At 38.1% G+C, this 24,192-nt stretch overlaps 1 protein-coding gene across 3 annotated transcripts in view; it reads left to right on the top strand.

The window, feature by feature from the left end:
- The window catches only part of PPP3CA (protein phosphatase 3 catalytic subunit alpha), a 299,312-nt gene extending 292,039 nt beyond the window's left edge, over window positions 1-7,273 (top strand). For 2 of the 3 annotated variants that reach the window (XM_060147635.1, XM_060147633.1), the window contains 2 exons: window positions 1,471-1,500; window positions 4,664-7,273. In XM_060147635.1, coding sequence (XP_060003618.1) covers window positions 1,471-1,500; window positions 4,664-4,860 — 227 coding nt within the window. In that variant the 3' untranslated portion in view covers window positions 4,861-7,273. The remainder of the gene's footprint in view (window positions 1-1,470; window positions 1,501-4,663) is intronic. The other variant, XM_060147634.1, reaches the window with a different exon arrangement.
- Window positions 7,274-24,192: the final 16,919 nt, after the last annotated feature.

Raw genomic sequence — 24,192 nt, 5'->3', positions numbered from 1 at the left:
GTGCGGTTCCAGATATTTTGCTTTACTTTTAAACTTAAGTTCTTAGAATTCTTTGTTTTGTTTCCAGATTTTCACCTGTATTTTAACCTGGGTTATTCAGTTTCCTGTTCTGTTGTTTTATTTTAAATCCATCTGTTTGTCATTTGGTGTTGAACTCACACACACACAAACACATACACACAGCCGACATCTTATTAGTCCTGAGAATTTGAAAAGTCAGTGTATATTTTAAATCATGTACGTTAATACAGTTTCAGAATTCATTGTCTGATGCCCTTTAATCTGTCTAAAAGGGGAAACTACTTAAGTTTTGCTATTTGGCTTTTCTCCATGGTGGTAACCATTCTCCATTTTTATCATAAGGAATTTAAAATGCACTGTAAGTAAATTATAGTGTACATCTGGCAGTTGCTCTAGTTTTAAAACGTTAAATTATAAGAAATATGCAAATTAAAGTCAAGGTGTAGGATTTTAATATTAAACATTTTAGAATTACAGAGAAGTTTTGCATTTTAGCACTTCATTAGGGAAATATCTTCTAACCTTGATAACATAGAAAGATTCATACACCTTTAAAGTGAGAATATAGACCCTAAGCTTATTATAAAAATTGCTGATAAAGCAGTGGGCTTTTAAAAATTTTGCCTCTGAAATATGCTGAGGTTTCCGTATTTAGACGGTCCTTTCTTTAAAATGCTGATAGAATTATTGCTGCTACTGGCATATTACCACGTGATTATAACATTTCAAGAATTTTGTTTCCAAAAATGCTATTCCAATGAGGAAAACTGATTTTAAACTGGGTTACCTGGCAAAAGAAGTCCAGGCTATCCCATCCCCAACCTCTTTCTCTTCCCTTTCTCCCTCCCTCTCGAAACACGCTCGATGTTTGTGTTTAAAGGGTCACATGTGTTACCAACTCAGACGCAACTCTAAATTTGCATCCCCCCTGCTTTTCTATTCCACTAGGAAATCGTGCCATTTAATATGAAATAGTGTGAATTATTCCACTGACATTATGACAACACTTCAGGCTCTGCCATTTTGGGGGGCATTTTAAAACTATAAATTACCAATCGTAGCAGTGGGTTTATCATACTTCGTGTGAGTCAGATTCACATTTTCGACTGACCTAGTCCCTTGTAGATTCAGTCTAAGTCCAAGAAACCTTTCCTGAGTGTTTTCTTAAAGGATTAATCATTTTCTCCTGTATTTAGTGAACAAAATCCAAATCATGTCACTCAGATACGTGTAGCCAGCTCATTAAAAAAAAAAACAAGAAAAAACCCCCATCATGTTCGTGGTGTTTTTTCCTTTCTTTGAAGTATTTTTATTTTGTCTGTGCCAGCGTCCAGCACTTACAGGAACATTAACCCTCTTAGCTCCCTTGATCGCCACTGATGTGTTCTTAGAGTTAAAAATCCTCTGCTCATTCTTCTCATTCATTTGCACCCCCTTTCTTCTCTTCAGCTACTGTTGAGGCTATTGAGGCTGATGAAGGTAAATTGGCCAGTCCCCTTTCTGTTGTACCTGCAACAGACAAGGGCTCTGCTGGGTGTATTCATTTCTTTCTTTCTTTCTTTCTTTCTTTTCTTTTTCTTTCTTTTCTTTTCTTTTCTTTTTTTTTTTTTTTGCTGTAGCTTGTACAGAGTGTGTGGGTGTTGGGCTAACAGTTGTGGCTCAGTATTAACCAACATGTTCTTGCTTTAAAGGGGAAAATGTCCTTTTCCGGTTTGTTTGTTTGTTATTTTTTCCCTTAAAGCTACGTTTGACTTTGTATACAATGATCCTAGTATAATCACGGAAAACAAAAGGATTAGAGATCTTGAATGATGTGGGGTGGGGTTTATGGCAGCCGTTTTGACAAACAATGGATAGAACAATATTCTTTGAGCTGAACCATGTCCCTCCCTCAAATCACTTTCAGTCGGCACTGAAAAGGAGAGAATAATAATTATTAAGTCTAGTCTTCAGAAATTTCTAGAAAAAAAATTCATTGGAATAGTGCTTTGTTGTAGTTCACCATTCATTTTTGTCTCCAAAAAATATTCCAACAAGAGACAGCTGTGTACGAGGTAAACAGTTCTGCTAGTCCTAGAAATTTTAACGTACTGGTATTTGTAGGACGGTTAGCACCAGCAAAATAGTCTAAAGAGTTCAAAAATATCTAGTGGCTGTGAAAGTGGCCGGTAACGAGCATAGGGAATATTGAGTCATCACTCAACTGGTTAATAGCCACCGAGTGCCTTCTTGGCACCAGGCACTGTGCCGGGTGCTTCAGGAGAAACGAGACATATTCACCACCGACTGTGTCCCAGCACTGCTCGAGGACAATAGAGTGGACCCTCTCGCAATTCCTTTTGAATCAAGTGCATTTGAAACGTAGAGCTAGGAGAGGACTACCTATCCAAATAGTTTTTAATCTGATACATACCACGCCCTCTGGAAATTTTAAAAAGAATAATTTGAAGTTCCCCTTTAAAACAAAATTTTTCAGTTGTATTTTGTTCTTGCAAGATAATGTTTTATTGTTCCCAAAATTGTGTTTTATGGTGCTTTGATATGATGTAAAATGTGCCACTTTAGTTTCTTTAATTTGTACGTGATTTGGATACGGTAGGGGAAATGATAGCACTGTAAGAGAAAATACAACTGCTTCCTAAATAGCAGTGAATAAACTGCTATTTATGTGGGAATTCTCTATTCCTCTTGGCAAATTCTAATCTGCAGTGTGCATTCTTGTTGATAGTTTGGCTGTTTTCTGTGGTTTCTGTGACTCTTGTGTTGTGTTAAGTATACTACCAATGTAAATTGCTAATACCCATCGTCTGACCAGCAACTACAGCAGAGCACACATTCTTCCAGACCAGGGTAGACAGAAATGATTAGAAATGGAGCCCCATTCCGGACATAGCCATTGCTCTCGCTAGATTTTGAATTTCTATGCTCTCACCCTATTGGCTTTATTTTAAAACCTTAAACAACCTAAAAGAGAGATTCCACTTTTACCATTTCAATTCGTAAAATCGCTTCATCAATTATGATGACCAACTTTTTATATGTATTAACTATGATGGAATGATATTCACAGTAGTTTAGCAAAACAATAGAGTACTACTTTTGTCCCTCAAAATCATTGAGTTCATTTTCAGGGTGGGTGCTCATCAGACAGCTCTATTATTTTGCGATTTATGACTGAATGAGAGAAGAATTAAGACGCTTTGCTTTGGGCCTTGGTCTTTTCCCATTTCCCCATCTTCTTCCTCTCATAGTTGACTAATCACCATGACGCTAACCTTTAAAATGCAGAGGGGGAACAAACTGTTTCTCATTGTTTAATGAGTTTGGAAGCAAGTGTGTCTATCTTTTAAGAATCTCGTCCATACTAATGAAAGGCACTGTACATTTGTGTGGGAGTGGCTAGCAAAGTTTCAGCTTGAAACTGCTTTCCTTTTTTTCTCAAATAGGGTAGGAAGGATAAAGGTACAATGAAATTGTCCTTCATCAGCCATGGAGATGCGACCCAATTCAGCATTGGTGATTGGCCCTTCAGTGTCTGGCTTGCATTTTCACAGGGAGTAAAGCAAACTGATGTCATTGGTTCCCCATCTATGTACTTTATTTTCAGCTCACTGGTTGGTGCACCTACTGAAGAAATCATTAAGTTTCTTGCACAAATGCCTTCTCTATCTCTGGAGCACACTAGGGTTACTGAAGAAAACCAAGTATCAATGCTCCCCCTTTGTGAATTCCATGGTTTCACTGAATAAGGCCAAAACCATTCCCATCCATTTTTGCTAAAAGTTGAAAGAAGCATTTTCCCCTTGTTACTCTTGAACCAGCACTTACGTCTACGTTGATCTACTAAGAAAGAGTTTTTCTTTGATTTAGGCAGTAATGGACCAGATGAACATCAGTTTGACCTGTTCGCTGCTGAAGGGCAGACAGAGTTTTTCTACTTAGTGATCTGATCTTGATTTTTATGAGTTTCTTTTACCTTGTCCCCACTCCACATGTTTCCAAAGTTGAGTGGAGAAGCAGGAGTTTATAATTTCATTTTTTTTCATGCCACTGTTGAGTTGTTTGCCAAGCAAGTCTTCCTGGGATCCTGAGATGGCATGGAAACGCCCCAAGTTCATGCCTTTTATAGCTCCTTTTAGCTTCTGCTCTAAACTCTTCACTAGATTTTTAGGTCTAGCTGCTTCAGTGATTCTCCTGAATTTGCCATTACTAGCACAATGGAATAGTAAAATTAGGGCCATTTCCATTCTTTCTAGGTTAGGGCATTTGATACAGTAATTGTGCCAAGGATGTGGCCAGTCTATGCTGGGCCTAGAGACCTATCCCTGGTAGCAGCCTTTCTCTTTACATACCACTTCGTGGATCTAAACTTCCATGAAGACAAGAGAAACGTTTACATCTCACTAACTTGGAAGAGGACATTTTGGTTGGCAAGAGACATTGGCTGTTACCAAACGTCTCGGTTATCTTCAGGTATGGTAAGGAGTCTGTTGTGCTGTGTTCAGGTCCCGTCACTTTGTTCTCTACTAAAGGATTCCCTCTCTCACTGCGAAATCTCTAACATCACCTGCTACAACAGCTGTGCCCTTTGTTTTCCTCTGACTAACCCAGTTTTTCTTTTTTTTAATGATTTTCTGTTTAGCTATCAAAGGATTTTCACCACAACATAAGATCACTAGCTTCGAGGAGGCCAAGGGCTTAGATCGAATTAACGAGAGGATGCCACCTCGCAGAGATGCCATGCCCTCTGACACCAACCTTAACTCCATCAACAAGACTCTCGCCTCAGAGACTAACGGCACGGACAGCAATGGCAGTAATAGCAGCAATATCCAGTGACCACTTCCTGTTCACTTTTTTTTTTTTTTTTTGGGAGCTGCAGGGCGTGATGGGATTGCTGCATATCAGCAGTTGGATGTTCTTGCCTCTGATGGTAGCTTACTTGCTCTGGGGCCAGGAGTTGGATTCAGTTTACACTATCATTAGAAAAGAGGGAGAGAGATAATAAACTATATTTTGGTGAGGGTTATGATTAAACACCTCTTTTGGGTATGCCTTTTAAAAATGCTTATAGGAAAAACAATTTAAAAAGAAAGCTAATGCTAGTATATACTGCAATGTTAGGGGAATGAACATGTTTTCCTACTGCATCGGGGACTTCTAGATAGGTTAATGAGAGGTCTTTTATTATGTTACTGGACACGAAAACTTTGTCTAATTTCTTACTCTATTGTACGTTTACAGTTGCAGCACTAAAAATGGATGACATCAAACATTTTTAACAAAATGATGTACAAACTACATAAGGACTATTTATTGATAATGTTTTGCTACTCTTGTCAGACAATGGCTGTAAAATGAATTAGGCAGTCTTAAAAAAAAAAAAAAGCAGAAAAAGAAAAAAAAAAAGAATGTTGCAAATTTGTTAAAATGCCAAAAAGGACAGTTTAATTTTGTACAGATTATGCTTACCTCAGGTTTCTTTAGTGTGCTTGAATGCCCTTGTTTCCATATAACACTTATCTTATTACTTTGGCAATGAATACCTTTTCTTTAAGTTTTAAAAAACTGGAATAATTACATCTATCTCTTTTTTTTTTTTTTTTGCTGTTTATATTTAGGGGTTTTTGTTGATAAATCAAGTCTTGGTTGTGGCTTGCTGAATTAAATATTTATGAGTGGTGCATTTTTAAGTATAGTAAACAAGACACCATATTAAGTACAGTGATAAAGCATCTATATTCTGTAAAAAAAAAAATCTGCCTATGCATGTTTTTTAAGGAAAAAAATGGCTGTATCGGCCTGTATGGGACTGTAATGCGCTTAGTGGTCTGACATATACTGGAAATGTATGTATACTGGCGTACTTTATATTCTCTAAAATGCTTCATGCCTTTGAAATTTTGTAATCAAAAAAAAAGCTTTGAAAAAATCTAAAGGGGAGAGTATTCTTAAAAGTTTTTAACATAAGCTTGTCAGTGCACATATAGATGGTTAGCATGTTTAGCAAACCTTGTGAAATTTAAATAAGTTCATAGTTACATGTGAAACTCTAAATGCATGGTAACTGTTAATGTCATAACAGTTGAGTTATTTTGTTAGGTTCTGTCATGTGCCACAAAACATGTACTTTTTTCACTTTTTCCCTTTGTATATCAGTTACGGGTTACAACTGGTTCATTCTGAAAACAACAACAACAACAAAAGTCCATTCATATTTTTTAACAATTGTATAAGTGCCCAAGTAATTCACTACAGCCTAAAGCCTTGCCTTTGTAATTTGACTTCTGAAATGTTGGCAATCAAAGCATGCACTTGTAACAATGAAAAAGAAAAAAGCATTTTATATTACTACTCAATAAAATGTGCATGAACTTAAAGAAATCTCCTCCTTTCCCTGAGTCTGCTGGGGGACTTACATGCACAATTACCATGCTGTCTTCTAGGTGCTGGGTCCACCCCAATGCATCACAGATTGACTTGAAGTGGCTGCTCGAAGGGCCTTGGGCTCTCAGGTGTGGTGCCTACTTCCGCTGTAAGAATCTTGGTAGATTTGTGTCTCAAATCACACAGGAGAAATATATTGAAGGAGCAAATGCCATCTTCTGGCTCCCTCAGAGGTGGGAGCCTGTTCAGAAACCAGAGCATTCCTTTTTATTGAAAAAAAGAAAAAAATGTTATCCATTGTTTCAGTTGTACTGGATGCCCTGTCTGCTCAATCGAAAAGAACTAAGCAAGTAAATGCATTTTCATCCCAAGAGAGTTGCATTTGTATCGATATGAAATTTGTATCCCGTCGCTTTAGCTAATATCTGATCACCTGAAGATTTAAGATACACCAAATTTTAGTTTGTTTCTAACATTGTTCATTTTCAGTGCACTTTGTTTTTATGTAATAAAGTATGCTGTTCTGTTAAATAATAAGAATATGGCAAGTAGTGATCTAGTGTACCAAAACAAAGACTTTCTAGATATATTCTCTGACAAAAACGATCCCAAATTTATTTTGACGAACTCAAACATCCCCCCCACCACCATGGATATGACACCCAAGGAAAATATTTAGATGCAATATTTATCAGAATGATATGAAAGAAATGGTAATTCTGGTACCAAGGTGTTTATTTTCCTTCTTATAACTGCAGAGAAAATATCCTGACCAAAAAAAAAAATCCTTTTTTTGGACTCCTTTCTTTTACAAATTGTGCTGAGGCAACTATGGCATAGAAATAAACATTTGACATTAAAATAAGCAGTTGATGTGAGTATTGCTTGGTCTTTCTGCTAAGTAGTTAGGAAAGTAATAGTGTATATGTGTGCATTATAATTCAGTCTATCAGGGAAATCAATGCACAACTGAAGTTATTTCTCTAAAAGCAATAACACTGCCCGATCATCAGTTCTTAAATCTCTCTCTTTCACTTTTGGAGAAACTGTTGGATTCTTCAGTTGCTTATTCCAGTGACTCTTGGCTAAACACACACACACACACACACACACACACACACACACACACACACACACACACACACACACACACACACACACACACACACACACACACACACACACACACACACACACACACACACAGCCTCCTGTCCTCTGCCCTCCTTCATCCACCCCCAAGGTGACTTACATCTCATGGGCTTCAAACTCAGTGCTGACTTTTATCTAGCTTTTCAAGGATTAAGAGCTAGATTTGACTACTGACCCGGTCAGCAGTTTTTCTTATCTAAAATATCTTCTACTTATATTCTTTTAAAATATTTTTTGAAGAAAGGAAAGAAAAATCTTCAGACACTAAACTTGTATGAGGAACAAAGTGGCCAGGGGAGGAATATCTTTTGTCATCGACAGTGGCATTTCCTAGGACAGTGTGTCAAAGGGGAAGTGTCTTGTGGTATCGGCCCAGAGAGTGTCATGGCGATGCTGAATCCCCCAGAATGATCTTGTCCCTGAACACTTCTGTCCTTCCCACCCCACCACATCCATGTGAAATAAGAAACTCGAGGACACATCCATCTTTCTGCCTAGAAACCAGGGCCTCGACTTGAAGCCAACACCCCAAGAAGGGACCACGGAGCTGACTTAACTGTCTCACACTTGCCCTTGACAACTTCATATCTCCCACTCACTGGGTCCCTCTTGTCACACTCGGTTGAGAAGCAGGGACCTTGCAGCTTACACTGCCTGCCTACATTTCTTCAAACCTGGAAGCCCCTTGAGTTGGACAAATCTGAGATCCCCAGACTCAAGATATGTCCTTTTCCCGTGGTAGATGGCCTTCCACTTCATTCACTCCACAAACACTGAGCCTCTGCTACGTTCCTCTCACTGTTCTAAGCTCTTATTTTTTCCACACACACACAAATGCATGGCAGTCTTGACAGCCTGTCGATTTTCATTACGATGTTAAGTGTCAGCATTCCATCAGATAGTAAGGCAGTGTCTGGCTTAACACTGAGCTGCTTTGTAATGCCATTTTTACGCTGTTTCATGGATATTCCTTTTGCATATATTTTAAGGTAATACTAACCAGAAAAGTCCCTGATAAGGTCCTTTCATGATAAATTTATTTTTTTATAAATGCATACATAGTAATGGGAGGCAAGAAGTAGCCAAACAAATGTTGTACCTATTCCTGGTGATCACGTTTTCAAGAGGCAACACTGGCAAATTTGAATCATGGGAAAATGGGGAACCAGCAGGGGAGAGGGTCTGTTTTAGGAAAGATTAAAGAAACCTAAAAGGTGAACAGAAGGCGACATAATAGCTCTAATGTTGAATTGATTATTGCAAAAGACCTTGCTTAAATCAGAACGATGCCTACTTATCATAACAGAGAAGTTGCTAGCGAATGAAGCTGTTTAACCATAGAGGAAACTGCGGGAGAGTGTGGATGCCTCCCCTTCACTGGAAGGATTAAAACCTAGGCAGAGTCGACTCAGTGCCGCAGGCGTGTTCTGAACGACGCTTCATGGAAGGAGCTATACTAGACATAGTAGAAGGAGCTCTCTTCAAAGGTAACATTGAAGTTACCCTTCAATAGGAAGAGTCTGAATATCGGTTTAATTATTCAGCCTCTTGGGAGCACAGAACCTTGATTTGCAAACTGTTCCCTAGAACCCCGTGTTTTACAGGAATATTGTCATGGGGCTTTTTATCTATTTTGTACATTGTGTTCTATATCAGATGTTAGTTGAGAAGAGTCTCCACTAGATGAGCAAAGCTGGAAACGGACTATTCGCTCAGAACAAAGTTGACTTAAACTCCAGCCTTAAGGGGTTCTTATCAAGGTATATTTTGAAATCATTTTACATTAAGTTCTGGGGACATGCAGGTTTCTTCCCAATAGCTCCACACTGTCTACAGCAGGGGTCCCTAACCTGCGGGACCACGGACAGGTACCGGTCTATGGCCTGTTAGGAACCAGGCTGCACGGCAGGAGGTGAGCAGCTGGTGAGCCAGCGAAGCTTCATCTGTATTTACGGCTGTAAATACAGCCATTGCTCGCATTACCGCCTGAGCTCCACCTCCTGTCAGCCTTATGATAAGTTGTATAATTATTTCATTATATATTACAATGTAATAATAATAGAAAGAAAGTGCACAATAAATGTAATGTGCTTGAATCATCCCAAAGCCATCCCCCCACCCCAGTCCATGGAAAAATTGTCTTCCACGACTCCGGTCCCTGAAGCCAAAAAGGCTGGGGACCGCTGGTCTATAGGACCGAGTCCGACAACTTCCAAGTGGCACGTGAGACCATTCACAATCTGACTCTTGCCGATTTACCCCCACTTTCCCCAACCTGACCTTGAGCTTCAACCATGCCAGGCATTTAACAATGCTCAGAAAACACCAGGTTTCCTTAAGCCTCTGGGTCTTTATTCCTGCATCTTCCACGTGGAATGACCTCTCCTTGGCAGGTGTCAAATTTGCCTTAAATACTCGGACCAGGCGTTCCCTCCTCTCTAAGTGCATAGTGTCCTGTACTGCCTCTATTTTAGCATTTAATACACTGTATCATTGTTTATTGTCTTTGTCTGGTACTTCAGTAGGAATTGTTGCTTATCTTTGTTTTCTCAGTGTGTACAGTACCTGGCATAACATTCCTTGGAAGAAGGGCAGGGAAGGAAAGAGAACAAAAATGTTTTTCAGCGTGGTCTCCTGATAAGGGTTACCCCAGAGTCCAAGTGGCAAACCCTTATTGAAGGACAGCAGAAACACTTACCCAGTTCAGTTTTCTCACTCTTTCCCATACGTCTCTCCTGCGGCCTGAAGGTCTGGAATGAAACCTACATTTTAGTAAGCGTCCACCAAAATTCTTATGATCAGACAAGTTGGAGAAACCATGTCTTAGTTTATTTCTATAACAAATTTAAAGCTCAGTCCTATATTTCCAATCCAACAGATGGTCTGGCATGGACAAATATTTTACCACTCACTGTTGCTGCTACACAGAATTATGCATAATGAATTGGTTTTTTTTTTGCTTATAATTGCTTAATGAATATGAATTTAGATGAAAATATGGGAACTATTTAAGTATTTATGTAAACCTCAACAACTACTACCAGACAGGTTATGGGGAGGAGGTGGTGGCCTTTTTGAGTTTATAAGACTTCACCAGAAAAAGGAGACTAGGGTGGTAAATCTGTACTCTCCTCTGTGAAGAATCAATGAAAAAGCCTTCTGTGCCTCAAAGAGAAGGAAATGCTTTCATACTGAAATAATTGCTTCCTCCACATTACCCCTCCCACTATAACCACCTCACCCACGATCACCACCAGCTTGCTATGACTTGTTCAAAAAATACTTTTTGGATGTATAGTCAATGCAGTTTAATCTTCAAGAATCTCATAATGCACCTGAAGTTTTACCATGAGAGAGACATTCCTTTGGCTTCAACAACACTTTCTCCAAAAGTCCTCTATTAAAAGACACACAGTAGAGAAGGAAACCACAAACCACTGTCAGTTGCTAAATCTTAGACAGAATTAACTTATCCCAGTTCTGACAGGGCTGACCAAAGGCTAATATAGACAGGTGTTTTTATAGAAAGGGGAAGGCCAGGACTGGAGCCTGGGATGGCACTTGGGACAAGCAGGCAGGAGCTCTGGCTCTCAGAGAAAAGGACTCCTATATGATCAACTAGCCCGTTTACTGTGTAGCTCTTTGTGCTGGACATGGGTCAGCAGAGAGGAGCACGCTGTGAAATTCAAGACAATCTCTCCTTTCACAAGATGCTGTAGCCATGAAAATAAATCAGTATTTTGTGCCACACATGCTCACTTCTGTGCACTGTACTCTATGTGAGTGCCAGTGTGGAGTTAGACCCGAGTTGGAATTTTTATAGCTCTGCTACTTACCGGTTATCTGTGTGACCTTGAGAAGCTTCTCATTTTTAAACTTCATTTTTCCTTTGGTAAAATGAAGGCAATAAGAGTAATTAATTCATAAACTTTTCCTGGGGATTAAAAAGCATAATGCAAATAAAGTACTTGTCACGGTGCCTGGCACAAAATAAGCACTCAATAAACTTGTGTTTTGGGGCGTGACGTTCAGTCGCGTACTGAGTCGCGTGGGTCCTTACAATAAACATTCTGTAGATGAAGATCCTGTGTGTGCGTGTGTGTGTGAGTGTGATGGGAGTTGGGGAGGTCTGTGTAGTCAGAAGGGCCTCCTAGAAGAAATGGCATTTGGTTGACACCTTACTACGAGGCAGGGTTGGTAGGGGAGAGATGTTGGGGAGGGGATTGAAAGGCACTCAGCCTGGTAGAAAAAGTAAGAGCAAAGGAGAAGCTCCACCAGAAAAACAGTGATATGTCACCCACTATGGTTAAAGCGTAAGAGTGGTGGCTCCCAAAGGAGAATGACAGGTGAAAGGGGACCCAAATCAGTTATTTGTATCAGGAGATCTTTCAGCTGCAAGAAACCAAATACCTGATTAACTGTGCTCGAACCATAAGGGCGTTTACAGGTACTGACATGGACGAGGCTGTATGGTCCCAGGATTAGTTTGGGGGCTCAACATCATCGTCAAGGACCTAGGCTCTGTCCGTGCTTCTTCTCACACACTTCTACTGTTGGTTTCTCTCTTCACGGTTGCAAAAGACTATCGCAGCTCCTGGGGTCACTTCCTTACACCACTGAAATAAAACATAAATAAAGCAAAGCTTCAATTACTTCTTAATTTATTTCTTACTGTGGTCATGTAAACACTACTTTGGCAGGGTCATAGTAAATCTAGAAAAAGCAAAACAAAAGCATAATATGTAGGAGGGTTTTTTGGGCTAAGGTGGATCTTTCCATGGAGAAGTCTGATAAGGATTGGACAAAGTTCGACACAATAGTTTAAGATTGGTGGAAATGGGAAGGGAAGGGTTACTAACTGAATTTTGAAGAGTTAGCAATAAATATTTGTGTTAAAATAATATACTTTTTGTCTCAAGTTACTTTTTTCAATGGTTGTATTTATTTTTTAATTTATTTTACTGAAGTATAGATGATTTACAATGTTGTGTTAATTTCTGCTGTACAGCAAAGTGATTCAGTTATACATGTATATACATTCTTTTTCATATTCTTTTCCATTATGGTTTATCACAGGATATGGCATATAGTTTCCTGTGCTATACAGTAGGACCTTGTTGTTTACCCATTCTATATATAATAGTTTGCATCCAAGATTACAAACTTACAAGCTTTTGAACAGAATAGTCCAGAAATAGACACACACAAATGGTCAATTGAGAAATGTGCAAAGACAGTTCAATGGAGAAAGGATAACTTTTTCAGCAAGTGATACTGGAAAGACTGGAGATTTGTTGACCAAAAACAAACAAACAAACACAACAACAAAAAAAACCCAGTGAATTCAACCTCACACCTTACACAAAATTTAACTCAAAATGGATCATAGGCTCGAATTTTAAAGCACAAGGTATAAAATCTTTAGATGAAAGCATAGGAGAATATTTCTGTGACCTTGGGTTAGGCAAAGATTTCACATGTATGACATCAAAAGCATAAGTTAAATAAGAAAAAAATTGATAAACTGAACTTCATCATACTTAAAATGTTTTTGCTTTGTAAATGGCATCTTTAAGAAAATGGTCTGGGAGAAAATGTGTTCAAAATCACATCTGTATCAAGTGACATATACAGAATATAAACAAATTTCTCCAAGTAAAGCAACGAACAAACAAACCAATTAAAAACTGAGCAAAAGATTTGAACTAACACACCAGACAAGGTATACTGGTGGCAAATAAACACATGAAAAAATGCTCACTATTGTGAATCACCAGGGAAATATAAAATTGCAATGAGAAAGCACCATACTTCTATGCAAATGGCAAAACAGACACACAGAGCAAAATTTTTTAAATGACGATATCAAGTGCTTGTGAGGATGCAGAGCAATTGGAACGCTCATACATTTCTGGTAAAAGCCAGAATGATACAGCCACTCTGGAAAACAGGTTTTCATAAAGTTAAACAGTTTCAGATAAAGTTACCATATGACCCGACAATCCCATTCCTAGGTGTTTACCTCAGAGAAATTAACATTTATGTTCACACAAAAATCTGTACACAAATGTTACGTTCATGCATAACTACCCCAAACAGAAACAACATAAATGTCCTTCAACAGATAATGGATAAACAAACTGTGATACATCCAATTCAATGGACTACTACTTAACAATAAAAGGAAACTATTTGTTATGGGTTGAATTGTGTCCCCCCAAAAAGATATATTGAAGTTCCACCCTCAATATCTAAGAATGTGGCCCTATTTGGAAATAGAATTGTTGCAGATGTAATTAATTAAGATGAGGTAAAACTGAAGCAGGATGGACCTCTAATCCAATATGATTGGTGCCCATATAAGGGGACAGCCATGTAAAGACAGAGAAACACAAAGAGAATGAACGCTACATGACGACCAAGGCAGAGATTGCAGTAACAAAGATGCAGGCCAAGGAACACTAAAGATTGTCAGCAAACTACCAGAAACAAGGGAGAAACAGGGAATGATTCCCCTACAAGTTTCAGAGGGAACCTAGCCCTGCTGGAACCTTGATTTCAGACTTCTAGCCTGGAGAACTGGAAGACCATAGATTTCTATTGTTTTAAGCCACACAGTTTGTGGTACTTCGTTACTGCAGCCCTAGGAAACGAATACACTACTGATACACACAACATAATGAATTAAAATGCATTTTGCTAAATGGAGGAAGCATCAAGAATTGTGAAGGGTCTGAGGTCTTACTTGGTTTCCAAGCTAACCATTTATCCTGCCACGGTTTCATAGATGGGGACAGAAAACAGGAAACTCCTGGGTCAGAGACAAAGGACTTTATTTCTCACAGCACAGCAGCCAGCATGAACTTCATGCTGGAATCAGTTCCCCTAGCCCCTAACCCATGGGCAAAATGCAAGGCAAATGCAGGCTTAAAAAAAAAAAACACCCAGCTGATGTTTGTCACAGCTGAGGAATGCCACCTTAGAAAACCCCAATCTTATAAAAGGGGGCTCCAAGCAATCCTGCCCAACTTTTGCTTATAGGGAGACCTAATCCTTAAAATCATGGTTAGGGAATAAATCTTCCCTCTGCCTCTATCTTACCAAACAGTCTTGAAATTACCATAACAAAGAGCCTCAGAAAGATAGTCTACAACAAAAGCTGTCACAAGACCTGTAGAAAAGCAAGGGAGAACTGACCCTCAACAGAAGTCAGTCTCAGTAGATTACACGCCGTATGATCCCATTTATATAACATTCTGGAAAAGGCAAAACTGTTGCGACAGGTTACAGATAGATCAATGGTTCTCAGGGGTCAGGGTGAGGGCTAAGGTCTGGTCAGGATAAAGGAATTTTTTTGTGTATCGGAACTGCCGTTTGACCTGATTGTGATGGTGCTTATGTGAATCTATACATGTATTACAACTCAAAACTGTACATCAAAACGGAAGCTAATTTTACTGTATGGAAATTAAGATATTTAAAAATTAACAAAACCTTAGTCATCCTTTTATTGAGATATAATTGCCAGGTAACATTGTATTAGTTTTAGGTGTACAGCAAAATAATTTGATATGTGCATATATCGCAAAATGCTTACCACAATAAGTTTAATTAATATCCATTATCACAGAGTTACAATTTTTCTTTTTTACAAATAAGGTTTTAAGATGCATAATTTCTGAAAATCTAATGTGTAATATGGTGACTATAGTTGATAACACTGTGTTGTACAATTGAACTTCGCTATGAGTGTAGAACTTAGATGTTCTCACATGCACACACAAAGGTAACCGTGTGAGGGGATGGATGTGCTAATTAACTAGATGGGGGAATCCTTTCACAATGTATGTGTATATCAATACATCATATGTATTCAATGTATGTGTATATAACTTTAAATATATTATAATTTTATTATCAATTATACCTCACTAAAGCTTAAAAAAGAAACAGTGGTACAAACACATTGTTTAAAACTAGTGAGGTATATACCAGAATAAACAGCTAAGAGTTGAAGAGAATTATCTCTAAGGAGAGGGTATTGAGGGCTGGAAGATACACAGTGTGGCAGTGCTGCTTATGTTGAAAGCCTTTTAGCAGTGCTTGCATGTTTAAAGCCCTACACATGTTTTAATTAGATATTTTAAAAGAAAAATCAAAAGGCAACAATAACAAAAAATTTTTTTATCTTCCCCAAACCACTGTTAATGTCATAATTAGTGATATTTTTCTAGAAAGCTCAAAATTGTATCGATGCAAATATTCTTAGAAAAAAAAAGAACTGTGATGGATACATTTAGCCACCTGTAAATAGGTATAATTTCCTTATACAAGGAAAAAGTGAGGCTTAAATCAATTAAGGTCCTTATTTGTGTTATATTTTATGTTTCTCTTTTTAAAAAATTGATGAAAATCAAACAGTAATAAATAGAAAATGCTTGTTATAAAAAGAGGGCATTGGGTCTGAAAGAGTTACAAATCACTGTTCTAACCATTCCTTCTATTTCAAGTCCACTAATAGTTTCTGAAATGTTCCTTCTATTTAAGGGATCAGTGGTCAGAGGCAGCCTGGTATGAACGGTTTACACAAGCCTAGGAAAGTTCATGTACACAAATCCACAGGAAACACACACAATAAAGTCTTTGAGAATTAGAAGATAAACATTAGCTTTTAAATGTCTGGTTCTGACATTTGCTCAATTTAAGAGGAGTGAGTCTTCAGGGGAAATGGTTCTCCAATTGTGCCAACTTTCAACTACTCTCAAGCAACAAATTACATGATCTATTTCTTTAAAAGATAAAGTTTCGACTTGACCTCCTTGGCTGAATCAGGAGACCAGACCTTCTTGCCAATATGTAGGCATTTTTCATTTTAGAAATGAAATGGAATACTATATTACACCTGACCTCTTTTCCCATCACAAACCAGGCCATCTGTGCTGAAACACTTTTTTTTTTTTCCCTCAGTTTTAATTTCTTTCTCAATATTCTTTTTTGCCCTATCTTAAGGCAAAACTGATGCTTTGGGGAAACTTGCTTAGAAGGTGGTTAATTAATTTCATACCTAATGTTTTTGACCTCCTATTACCAACACTTTTTGCAAGGAATAGATATTGTGTGCAAATTAAGCCACTTAGGTCAATAGATACAGTAGCTAAAAAAAAATGATGGAATGTTGCTGTGTTTATTATTAGCACATAAGTCTAACTTCTCACCTATGACTTGTTTTACAACCACAGTGATTAAAGCAATTTCCTCAAGCTTGCTGTTTGTCAAAAGAAGGAATAGAAAAAAAAAAACTATTCTACTGCATTTAGGGAGTCACCTGAAAACACCAAGTTGATTGTTCTTGCTCCTAGATGCTTCTCCCCAAATCAAACTTTTTTTTTTTTTTTGCGGTACGCGGGCCTCTCACTGTTGTGGCCTCTCCCGTTGCGGAGAACAGGCTCCGGACGCGCAGGCTCAGCGGCCATGGCTCAGGGACCCAGCCGCTCCGCGGCACGTGGGATCCTCCCGCACCAGGGCACGAACCCGTGTCCCCTGCATCGGCAAGCGGACTCTCAACCACTGCGCCACCAGGGAAGCCCCCAAACCAAACATTTTTATGGTCTTTTAGGTTCTCTGTTGAGGTCAGCTTCCTTGAGCTGCTCTCAGTTCATCCTTCCCACAGCTCTGCCCCATCCAGTTCTTACAGATCATTCACACTCCGGACTCAGACTTTCTATATGTCACCTGTTTACAGCATTAAGTTGACACTATATTGTGTTCTTTTGTCATTCCTGTTTTTTTGTTCTTAATATTTATATGTTCTTAACCACACTTTTGTTATTAAACAGCACATTTTTGGCTACCACAATTTTGAGTACAATTATGAACATAAGTAACTTAGAAGGCAGAATTGTTCACAGGTCCAAGTATGAGCAGACCCCATTCTAATGATGAGAAAAGCTTGGTACCTCAGGTATCTGGGGGCACTCTGAGCAACATGAAGATGGGACTCCGGGTCTAAGACCTAGCCTTCTAATCTCAGTGCTCTGACGGAGAGACTGGAGCAAGCACATTTGAGCAGTGAAGTAGAATACGTCCTTGGAAATGGAAATCGAAAGAGTGGTGAATTCTTAGCAAATTTCTAGCAAAATCTACAGGCAGAAGCCACAGTTCCTTCTCTTAGATAAATGTTGTTTGATCTGACCCTTGGAGGAACAAGTCATTGCAGTTTCCAAACACACTTTGGAGCACTTATCGTGACTTCTTCAACATTTATCCATGGCGTCACAGTTCCGTCCTATTCAGACAAAGTTCCAGCCATCCCTATCCCAGCACTGCACTGTACTCTATCCTACACCATAGGATAGGGTTAGTGTTAGGGTTAGGGTTACCTCACCCCGACCTCTATCCTACACCATAGGTCTTCCTCTGGCCTTCTCGTGGTTTCTCAATGTCATTCCCCCAAAGTGCCTTTTTCCAATTTTCATCGTGTATTTTAAAAAGTGATTTTTAAAATTTAGCCACTCTCTAAGAGTTTTCAAATCGACCCCTTGTGCTACCAAATCAAATTTTACTTCTATCAAGCTGATGTCACACAAAATTGAGGTGGCTGCCACAGTTCTATGTGCACGTCAACTTCCAAACTATTTAAAGAATACCCAGCTGTTCCTCAAGTGAGGCATTCAATCCATACTGGTTGAATGAATGAAAGAATGAATGACTAGCAAGTAACCACTACTACCATATGGGAGATATGGGACGTAGTGAAAACAATTTATAATTTATTTTTTAGAAATCTGAGTTTGGATATAGGCTGGCATGAGTTATGGGACCCACCTAAAGAATAATATGAGAGAGAAGTACTGGATGAGATGAACCACAGGCTGGTAAGAAATATGGGATGAATATGAACTATGGAATCTGATCAAAAAGAAGGCATAAAAATAGATAATAAACTCAAGACACAGGGAGTTTACCTGAAGATCAGAATTGTAACCTGTAGTCTGTGAGCAGCTAAAAATCCAGATCGCCAGGAGTTTCTATTGTGAACTAAACGTACAACGCGGAAGGCAACTGTCAGATCATGTGAGCCATCGAAAGGCAGCAGCAGCAGGGTGAGAGACACAGCGTAGTGTGCTCTAAAAGATGTCCTTAACTTGGAGGCCAGGGCTCCCCGAACCTCACATCCTCCAACCCACACACGCACACACACACGAACATGTGCACACATGCACACACACAGAGGCACACGATCCCCTGATAGGGTTGGAGAAAGAAGCTGGACTAAAATGACTTGTTGAGATTTGGTCCAGTTACGAAAGTCCCAATCATTTTACAGAGAAAGTTACACAGCAGTTTTACCTTTGGAGTTCAGTGAAAAATAAGCAGACCTGGATCTCTAGCCTGCTGATACTTGAGGAAGGAGAAGAATCTGTAGGATTTCTGACTCTCAGACCAAACCTGAAGCAATAGTTAAGGGTACAAAAGACATTTCAAATGAAAGGGAATAAGAAATGATGGAGGAAATAATTCCTTCATCAGAGTTTAGGGAAAAACTAGGTTAGACGTGGAAGATGAAGAAGTAGTCTAGGCATTAACTAGCTCATAGTAATTAGGTTTGAAAATTGCCTAATGAACCAGCCAAATAATTGGTTTAGCAAAATTATCTTTTCTTGACCAAAGTGGAAACATACTGTTTTATATTCTTAGGGAGTGAAAAGGAGACAGAACAAACTACATCTCTATAGATATATTCATAAATATACATGAGATATCTACGTAAACATACTAACTCTATGTGCTAAATATTCAAGCACTAGGGAAAGTAAGGAAGCAATTGAGGGTTTATTAAGATGTCTTTATAAATAGAGTCACCTACCCTTAAAAATACTATTTTGTCCAGTTTAAAGAACAATCTCTTCAGCTCAGAAAATTTATCTATTTTATGCTTGTATTCAGCAGCGATTGGCAGAAGCTGGATTCTTGAGTGGTATTTATGCAATTCTAAGACGGGTTCATGTGATTTTTTTTTTTAATTATGAATAAGGAATGAATTTTCTTTTGCCTCATTTTAACTAATTTATTTTTTTAGCCAAGGATTTCTTTGCTCAAGCAATTATGCTGGGCTCTGGGGATAAAATGGTGGATGAAATAGCCATTGCCCTTGCTTTTGTGGGCATTCGATAAAACAAGCAGAGTTAAATCCAGGTGCCTTCAGTAAATCAGGCATTAAATATACCCAAGGAGTGAATGCTGTTTTATTTTAGGTTTCCCAAAAGCAGAGCCAGAGACAAAGCTTAGGACGCTGGTAGTTTATCTCAGGAAGCAGGAGTGAGGGGACAGAGGGGGTGAGACTGAAAGCTCAGTAATGTGGGCCATGCTCTCTTGATGTGTACAATGCCTCCAAGAGCGGCCCTCCTTGAAAACTGAGACATGGAAGTGTTTATCCACCTACTCCCCTTGTTTGAGAGCTGCTCCCTGGGGACATGAACTCTCCCAGATTCTTGCTCCATGTTTTCATGTGGGCCACAGGAGTTCCTGCCGTGTCTAAGAAGGACACAGGGCAGAATACAGAAAGCCATCTGCTTGCTTGGGGACTGACACTAAGGTGAGTCTATGAGCAAAGAGAACTGTCCACTGCAGCTGCACTGAAACAGAAGAGCAGGGTTGAGGGGATGTGACAGAGGCCCCAGGCTTCAACTACAAATGGCATTCTAAGACTGCCTTTCCTGATGCTGCAAAACAGCTTCAGGAGTCAAGTCTCCAAGAAAAAAAAAAAATCAGAAGAATGTAAATCTGCTCAACTGATCTTATAAAATTGGAGCAGGGATGAGATCCAACACCCACGCCATTTTTCTCCATTAGACATCTCCAACTTGGGAAATACCCTGGCGACATCCAGTTTAAATATTTTGGTGCTATGGCGTTCTTTTCTCCCTGCCTTAACCCCATGTTCCCAAGGCCTTATGTTGTTTGAAGAGGAATTGATGCTATGATAAAGGAAACACACAGGCATGAAGCTACAGATGGAAGCAAACAGATTGATCGCATAGATTTTGCCAAAGAAACAAGCAGGGACTATTTTTATCTTCAAGAGTTATGCTGTCATTTATATTTGAATAGTGTGTTCTAACTTATCAGCAGCACAGTATAATGCTGTCTTTCCCTGAATAATAGTGATGAGTTTACTTTGGTCATTCCACAACCTTACCCCGGATGCTTTTTGGCCAGCAGCAATAATTTGTAATAAGTGATGTAGATGAGGGCAGTAGTCCATGCTTTGGGGACTAAGTTCACAGACAATTGATATATTATTCTTTACAAGTGCCAGTATGATTAAAATAATTTCACAATAATATTTACAACTTACTTTCTGTGGAAAAATGTGAAGAACTGGAAATTAAGGTGAAGGCTATTTGGGAGTCTACTGTATTATTTTTACAACTTCCCTGTAAGTTTTAAGATTTTTTTTCAAAATTAAATATTAACAAACCTTGCATGATATATAACTACATAAGAAATATGTGCCTGATGAAATAGGGTAGACAGTGTAAATAAATGAGATTAAATTAAGAAATATGACTGCCCAAAAGAGAGAAACAGGTTTTGCTATACAACCTTACAGAATTTTTTTTATGACCTACAAAGAGGAAATCAATCAATCAATTGAAACGGACACAGAGCTAACGCAGACAGGAGAATCAGCAGACAGGGACATTAAAAGAAGTATTATAACTGTATTCCCAATAGAGTGAGTTTAGCACTTGCACATCCCTGAGGGTGAGTGCCTTCCTAAAATCTGTGCCCCACATATGTCTCATGTCTCACCCTAGTCCTGGTCCTGATTCCAGATGTTCAAAATTAAGACATAGAAGATGTAAAAAAAAAAAAAACAAAAGCAAAAAACAACTCAAAGCTCTGCAAGTGGAAACTACAATGTGTGAGATGAAAAAGCATATTGAATGGGATTAATGGCAGATTCATTATCGCAGAAGAAAAGATTAGTTACATTGGAGTCATAATAATAGAAACTAGCCAAAATAAAATAATTTGAAAAAGCAAGTGGAAAGAAAATCTACGAACTGTGGGATAACGGCAGAGGCTCAATATATCTATAGTTAGAGTTCACAAACGAAAGGGAAAGAGGAATGGAGGAAAGTAAAAATAAGTGAAGAATAATGGTTCAAAAAAATTCCAAATTTGATGGAAATTATAAACCTATATGTGCAAGAAGCTTAATCCAAAGCACAAAAACTGTAAACAAAAGAACATCAAGATGATCGTAATCAAGTTGCTCACAACCAATTATCAAGAGAAAATCTTTAAAGCTGCCAGAGACATATTACGCACAGAAAAAATATAATAAAAAATGTCTCATAGGAATCAATACAGGCAAGAAGATAGTGGAAGAATGGTTTTAAGATACTGAAATTTAAAAAAGGAAAACTGCATCCCTAGAATCCTATACTCAGCAAATACAACCTTCAGAAAGGAAGGCAGAAAAAAATAATTTCCCAGACATACAGAGAATGAAAGAATCCATCACATGCAGTCCCACACTACAAGAAATCTTAAAGGAAGTCCTTCAGGCAGAAGGAAAATGATACCAGATGAAAGTCTGTATCTACAGAAAGGAATGAAGCATCCCAGAAATAGTAATTATCAAGAACTGAGAATGGTCTGAGCTTTCACTCTATTTGCAAGTTAATAAGTTAGCCTTCCACAGTTTCATGGCTGCTGGCAGAAGATACAAGACTCCTGGGTCAGAGACAAAGAACTTTATTACTCATAACACAGCAAGCAGCACGAGCTTCATGTTTGTGCCAGGTCTCCATGCCATCCAAGGCCCGTGTGGTAAAGCAGGTTGGCCTAGATGTGTGATGCACATGGTTCCTTGTAAGCGAGAAATCCTGAATTTAGTAAAATAATTTTTTTTTTTATAGACTGCAAGCAAATCTGTCCAAACTTTGCCCAGGAGGAAAGCATTATCTTTAGTATAAAAGATAGCAAAACCCATGCCCTCTGTACCAGCAGGAGGCATTATTTTAGTCTCATTGAAGGCTGTTCATTATATAAACATCCTTGGAAAGATAGTCTAGAAAAAGCTTCCAATGCCTTTGCTCACAAGATGTTCAGAAATATGGGAAACTCATTAAGAATTGTCTCACAATGGTAACTACATAAGCAAATATACAAGTTTTTTTTCTAATTATTTAAATGTCTATAGGATCGTAGACTGTTAAAATAAAATAATAATAATAATGTAGTGAAAGGCCTAACATATATGTAAAACATAAGATAAAAATAACACAAAGCTCAGAAGGAAAGATGAAAGTATGTGATAAGATCCTTATGCTATACATGGGATGTTTTAATGTCACTTGAAGGTAGATTGAGATAAGGTAAAGGAGCATATCATAAACCATAGAGCAACCACTAAAATAACAAAACAAAAAATTGTAGCTAAAAAGCCAACAAATGAGATAAAATAAAATCATAAATAATTCAATGAGTCCAAAATGAGGCAAAAAAAGGAAAAGAACAAAAAGCAGAGGGAAAAATAGAAAACACAGTAAGATGATAGATTCAAGCCTAATAATTTAATCACAGTGAATGTAAATAGTCTAAATCCTCCAATTAAAAGTCATAGGTAGATTTTTAAAAGCAAGACACAGTTGTAAGTTGTATATAAGGAGCACTTTCAAATAGAAAGTCACAAATGAATTAAAAGTAAAAAGACTAGAAAAAGACATACCATGTTAACACTGATCAAATGAAAGCTGAAGTGGCTATATTCATATCAGACAGAGTATATTTCAGAGCAGAAAATATTTCCTGGGATGAGAAGATTCTTTCACAATAACAAAAAAAATAAATTCTTCAACAGCTCATAACAATCTTAAATGTTTATACACCCACTCATAAACCTTAAAAACAGATGAAGCAAAAACAGAACTGCGATGAGAACAAGACAAATTAACAATGATAGTCAAAGATTTCAATATCTCTCTCAATACTGATAGAACTAAGGCAGAAAATCAGGAAGGGTATAGAAAATTTGACTAGCGCTATCAACCAACTTGACCTAAGTGACATTTATGGAACATTCCACTCCACAAGAGCAGAATACACATTTCTTTTTTTTTTCGGTATTCGGGCCCCTCACTGCTGTGGCCTCTCCCGCGTTTTCGGTTTATCTTTCCATTTCACAAATATGAATATATATATATATTCATATTCATTCCTTTCTTAGGTGAATTATATTATGCTCATATTTCTCCTTTTTTTTTTACTTTATATATTATAGAGATAAATCCATTGCATTATATATCATGTCTTGTTTACAGCTTTATAATACTCTATCATGTGGACAAACCATTGTTTATTCAACCAGTGCCTTAGTAATAACTTTTAGATTGGTTCTAGTCTTTTGCTATTTTATATATGTCATGCCTGTGTTTTTGCTAGCATAGCTTTGGAATAGGTTTTTTTGAAGTGGTTTTGCTATGTGAAAGACAATGCATACATAATTTTACTAAATTTTTTTTCTTGATTATTGAGCACTTTTAAATGCAAAAGGCAGAAAACGGTAGAAATCTTGAAGTTCAAGTTCACCAATCACTGGTGTTGATTTCTGAGTCTCCA

Source organism: Lagenorhynchus albirostris, chromosome 4, assembly GCF_949774975.1.
Source record: "Lagenorhynchus albirostris chromosome 4, mLagAlb1.1, whole genome shotgun sequence".
NCBI classification, from domain to species: domain Eukaryota; kingdom Metazoa; phylum Chordata; class Mammalia; order Artiodactyla; family Delphinidae; genus Lagenorhynchus; species Lagenorhynchus albirostris.
This window is presented reverse-complemented; position numbering and strand designations above follow the sequence as displayed.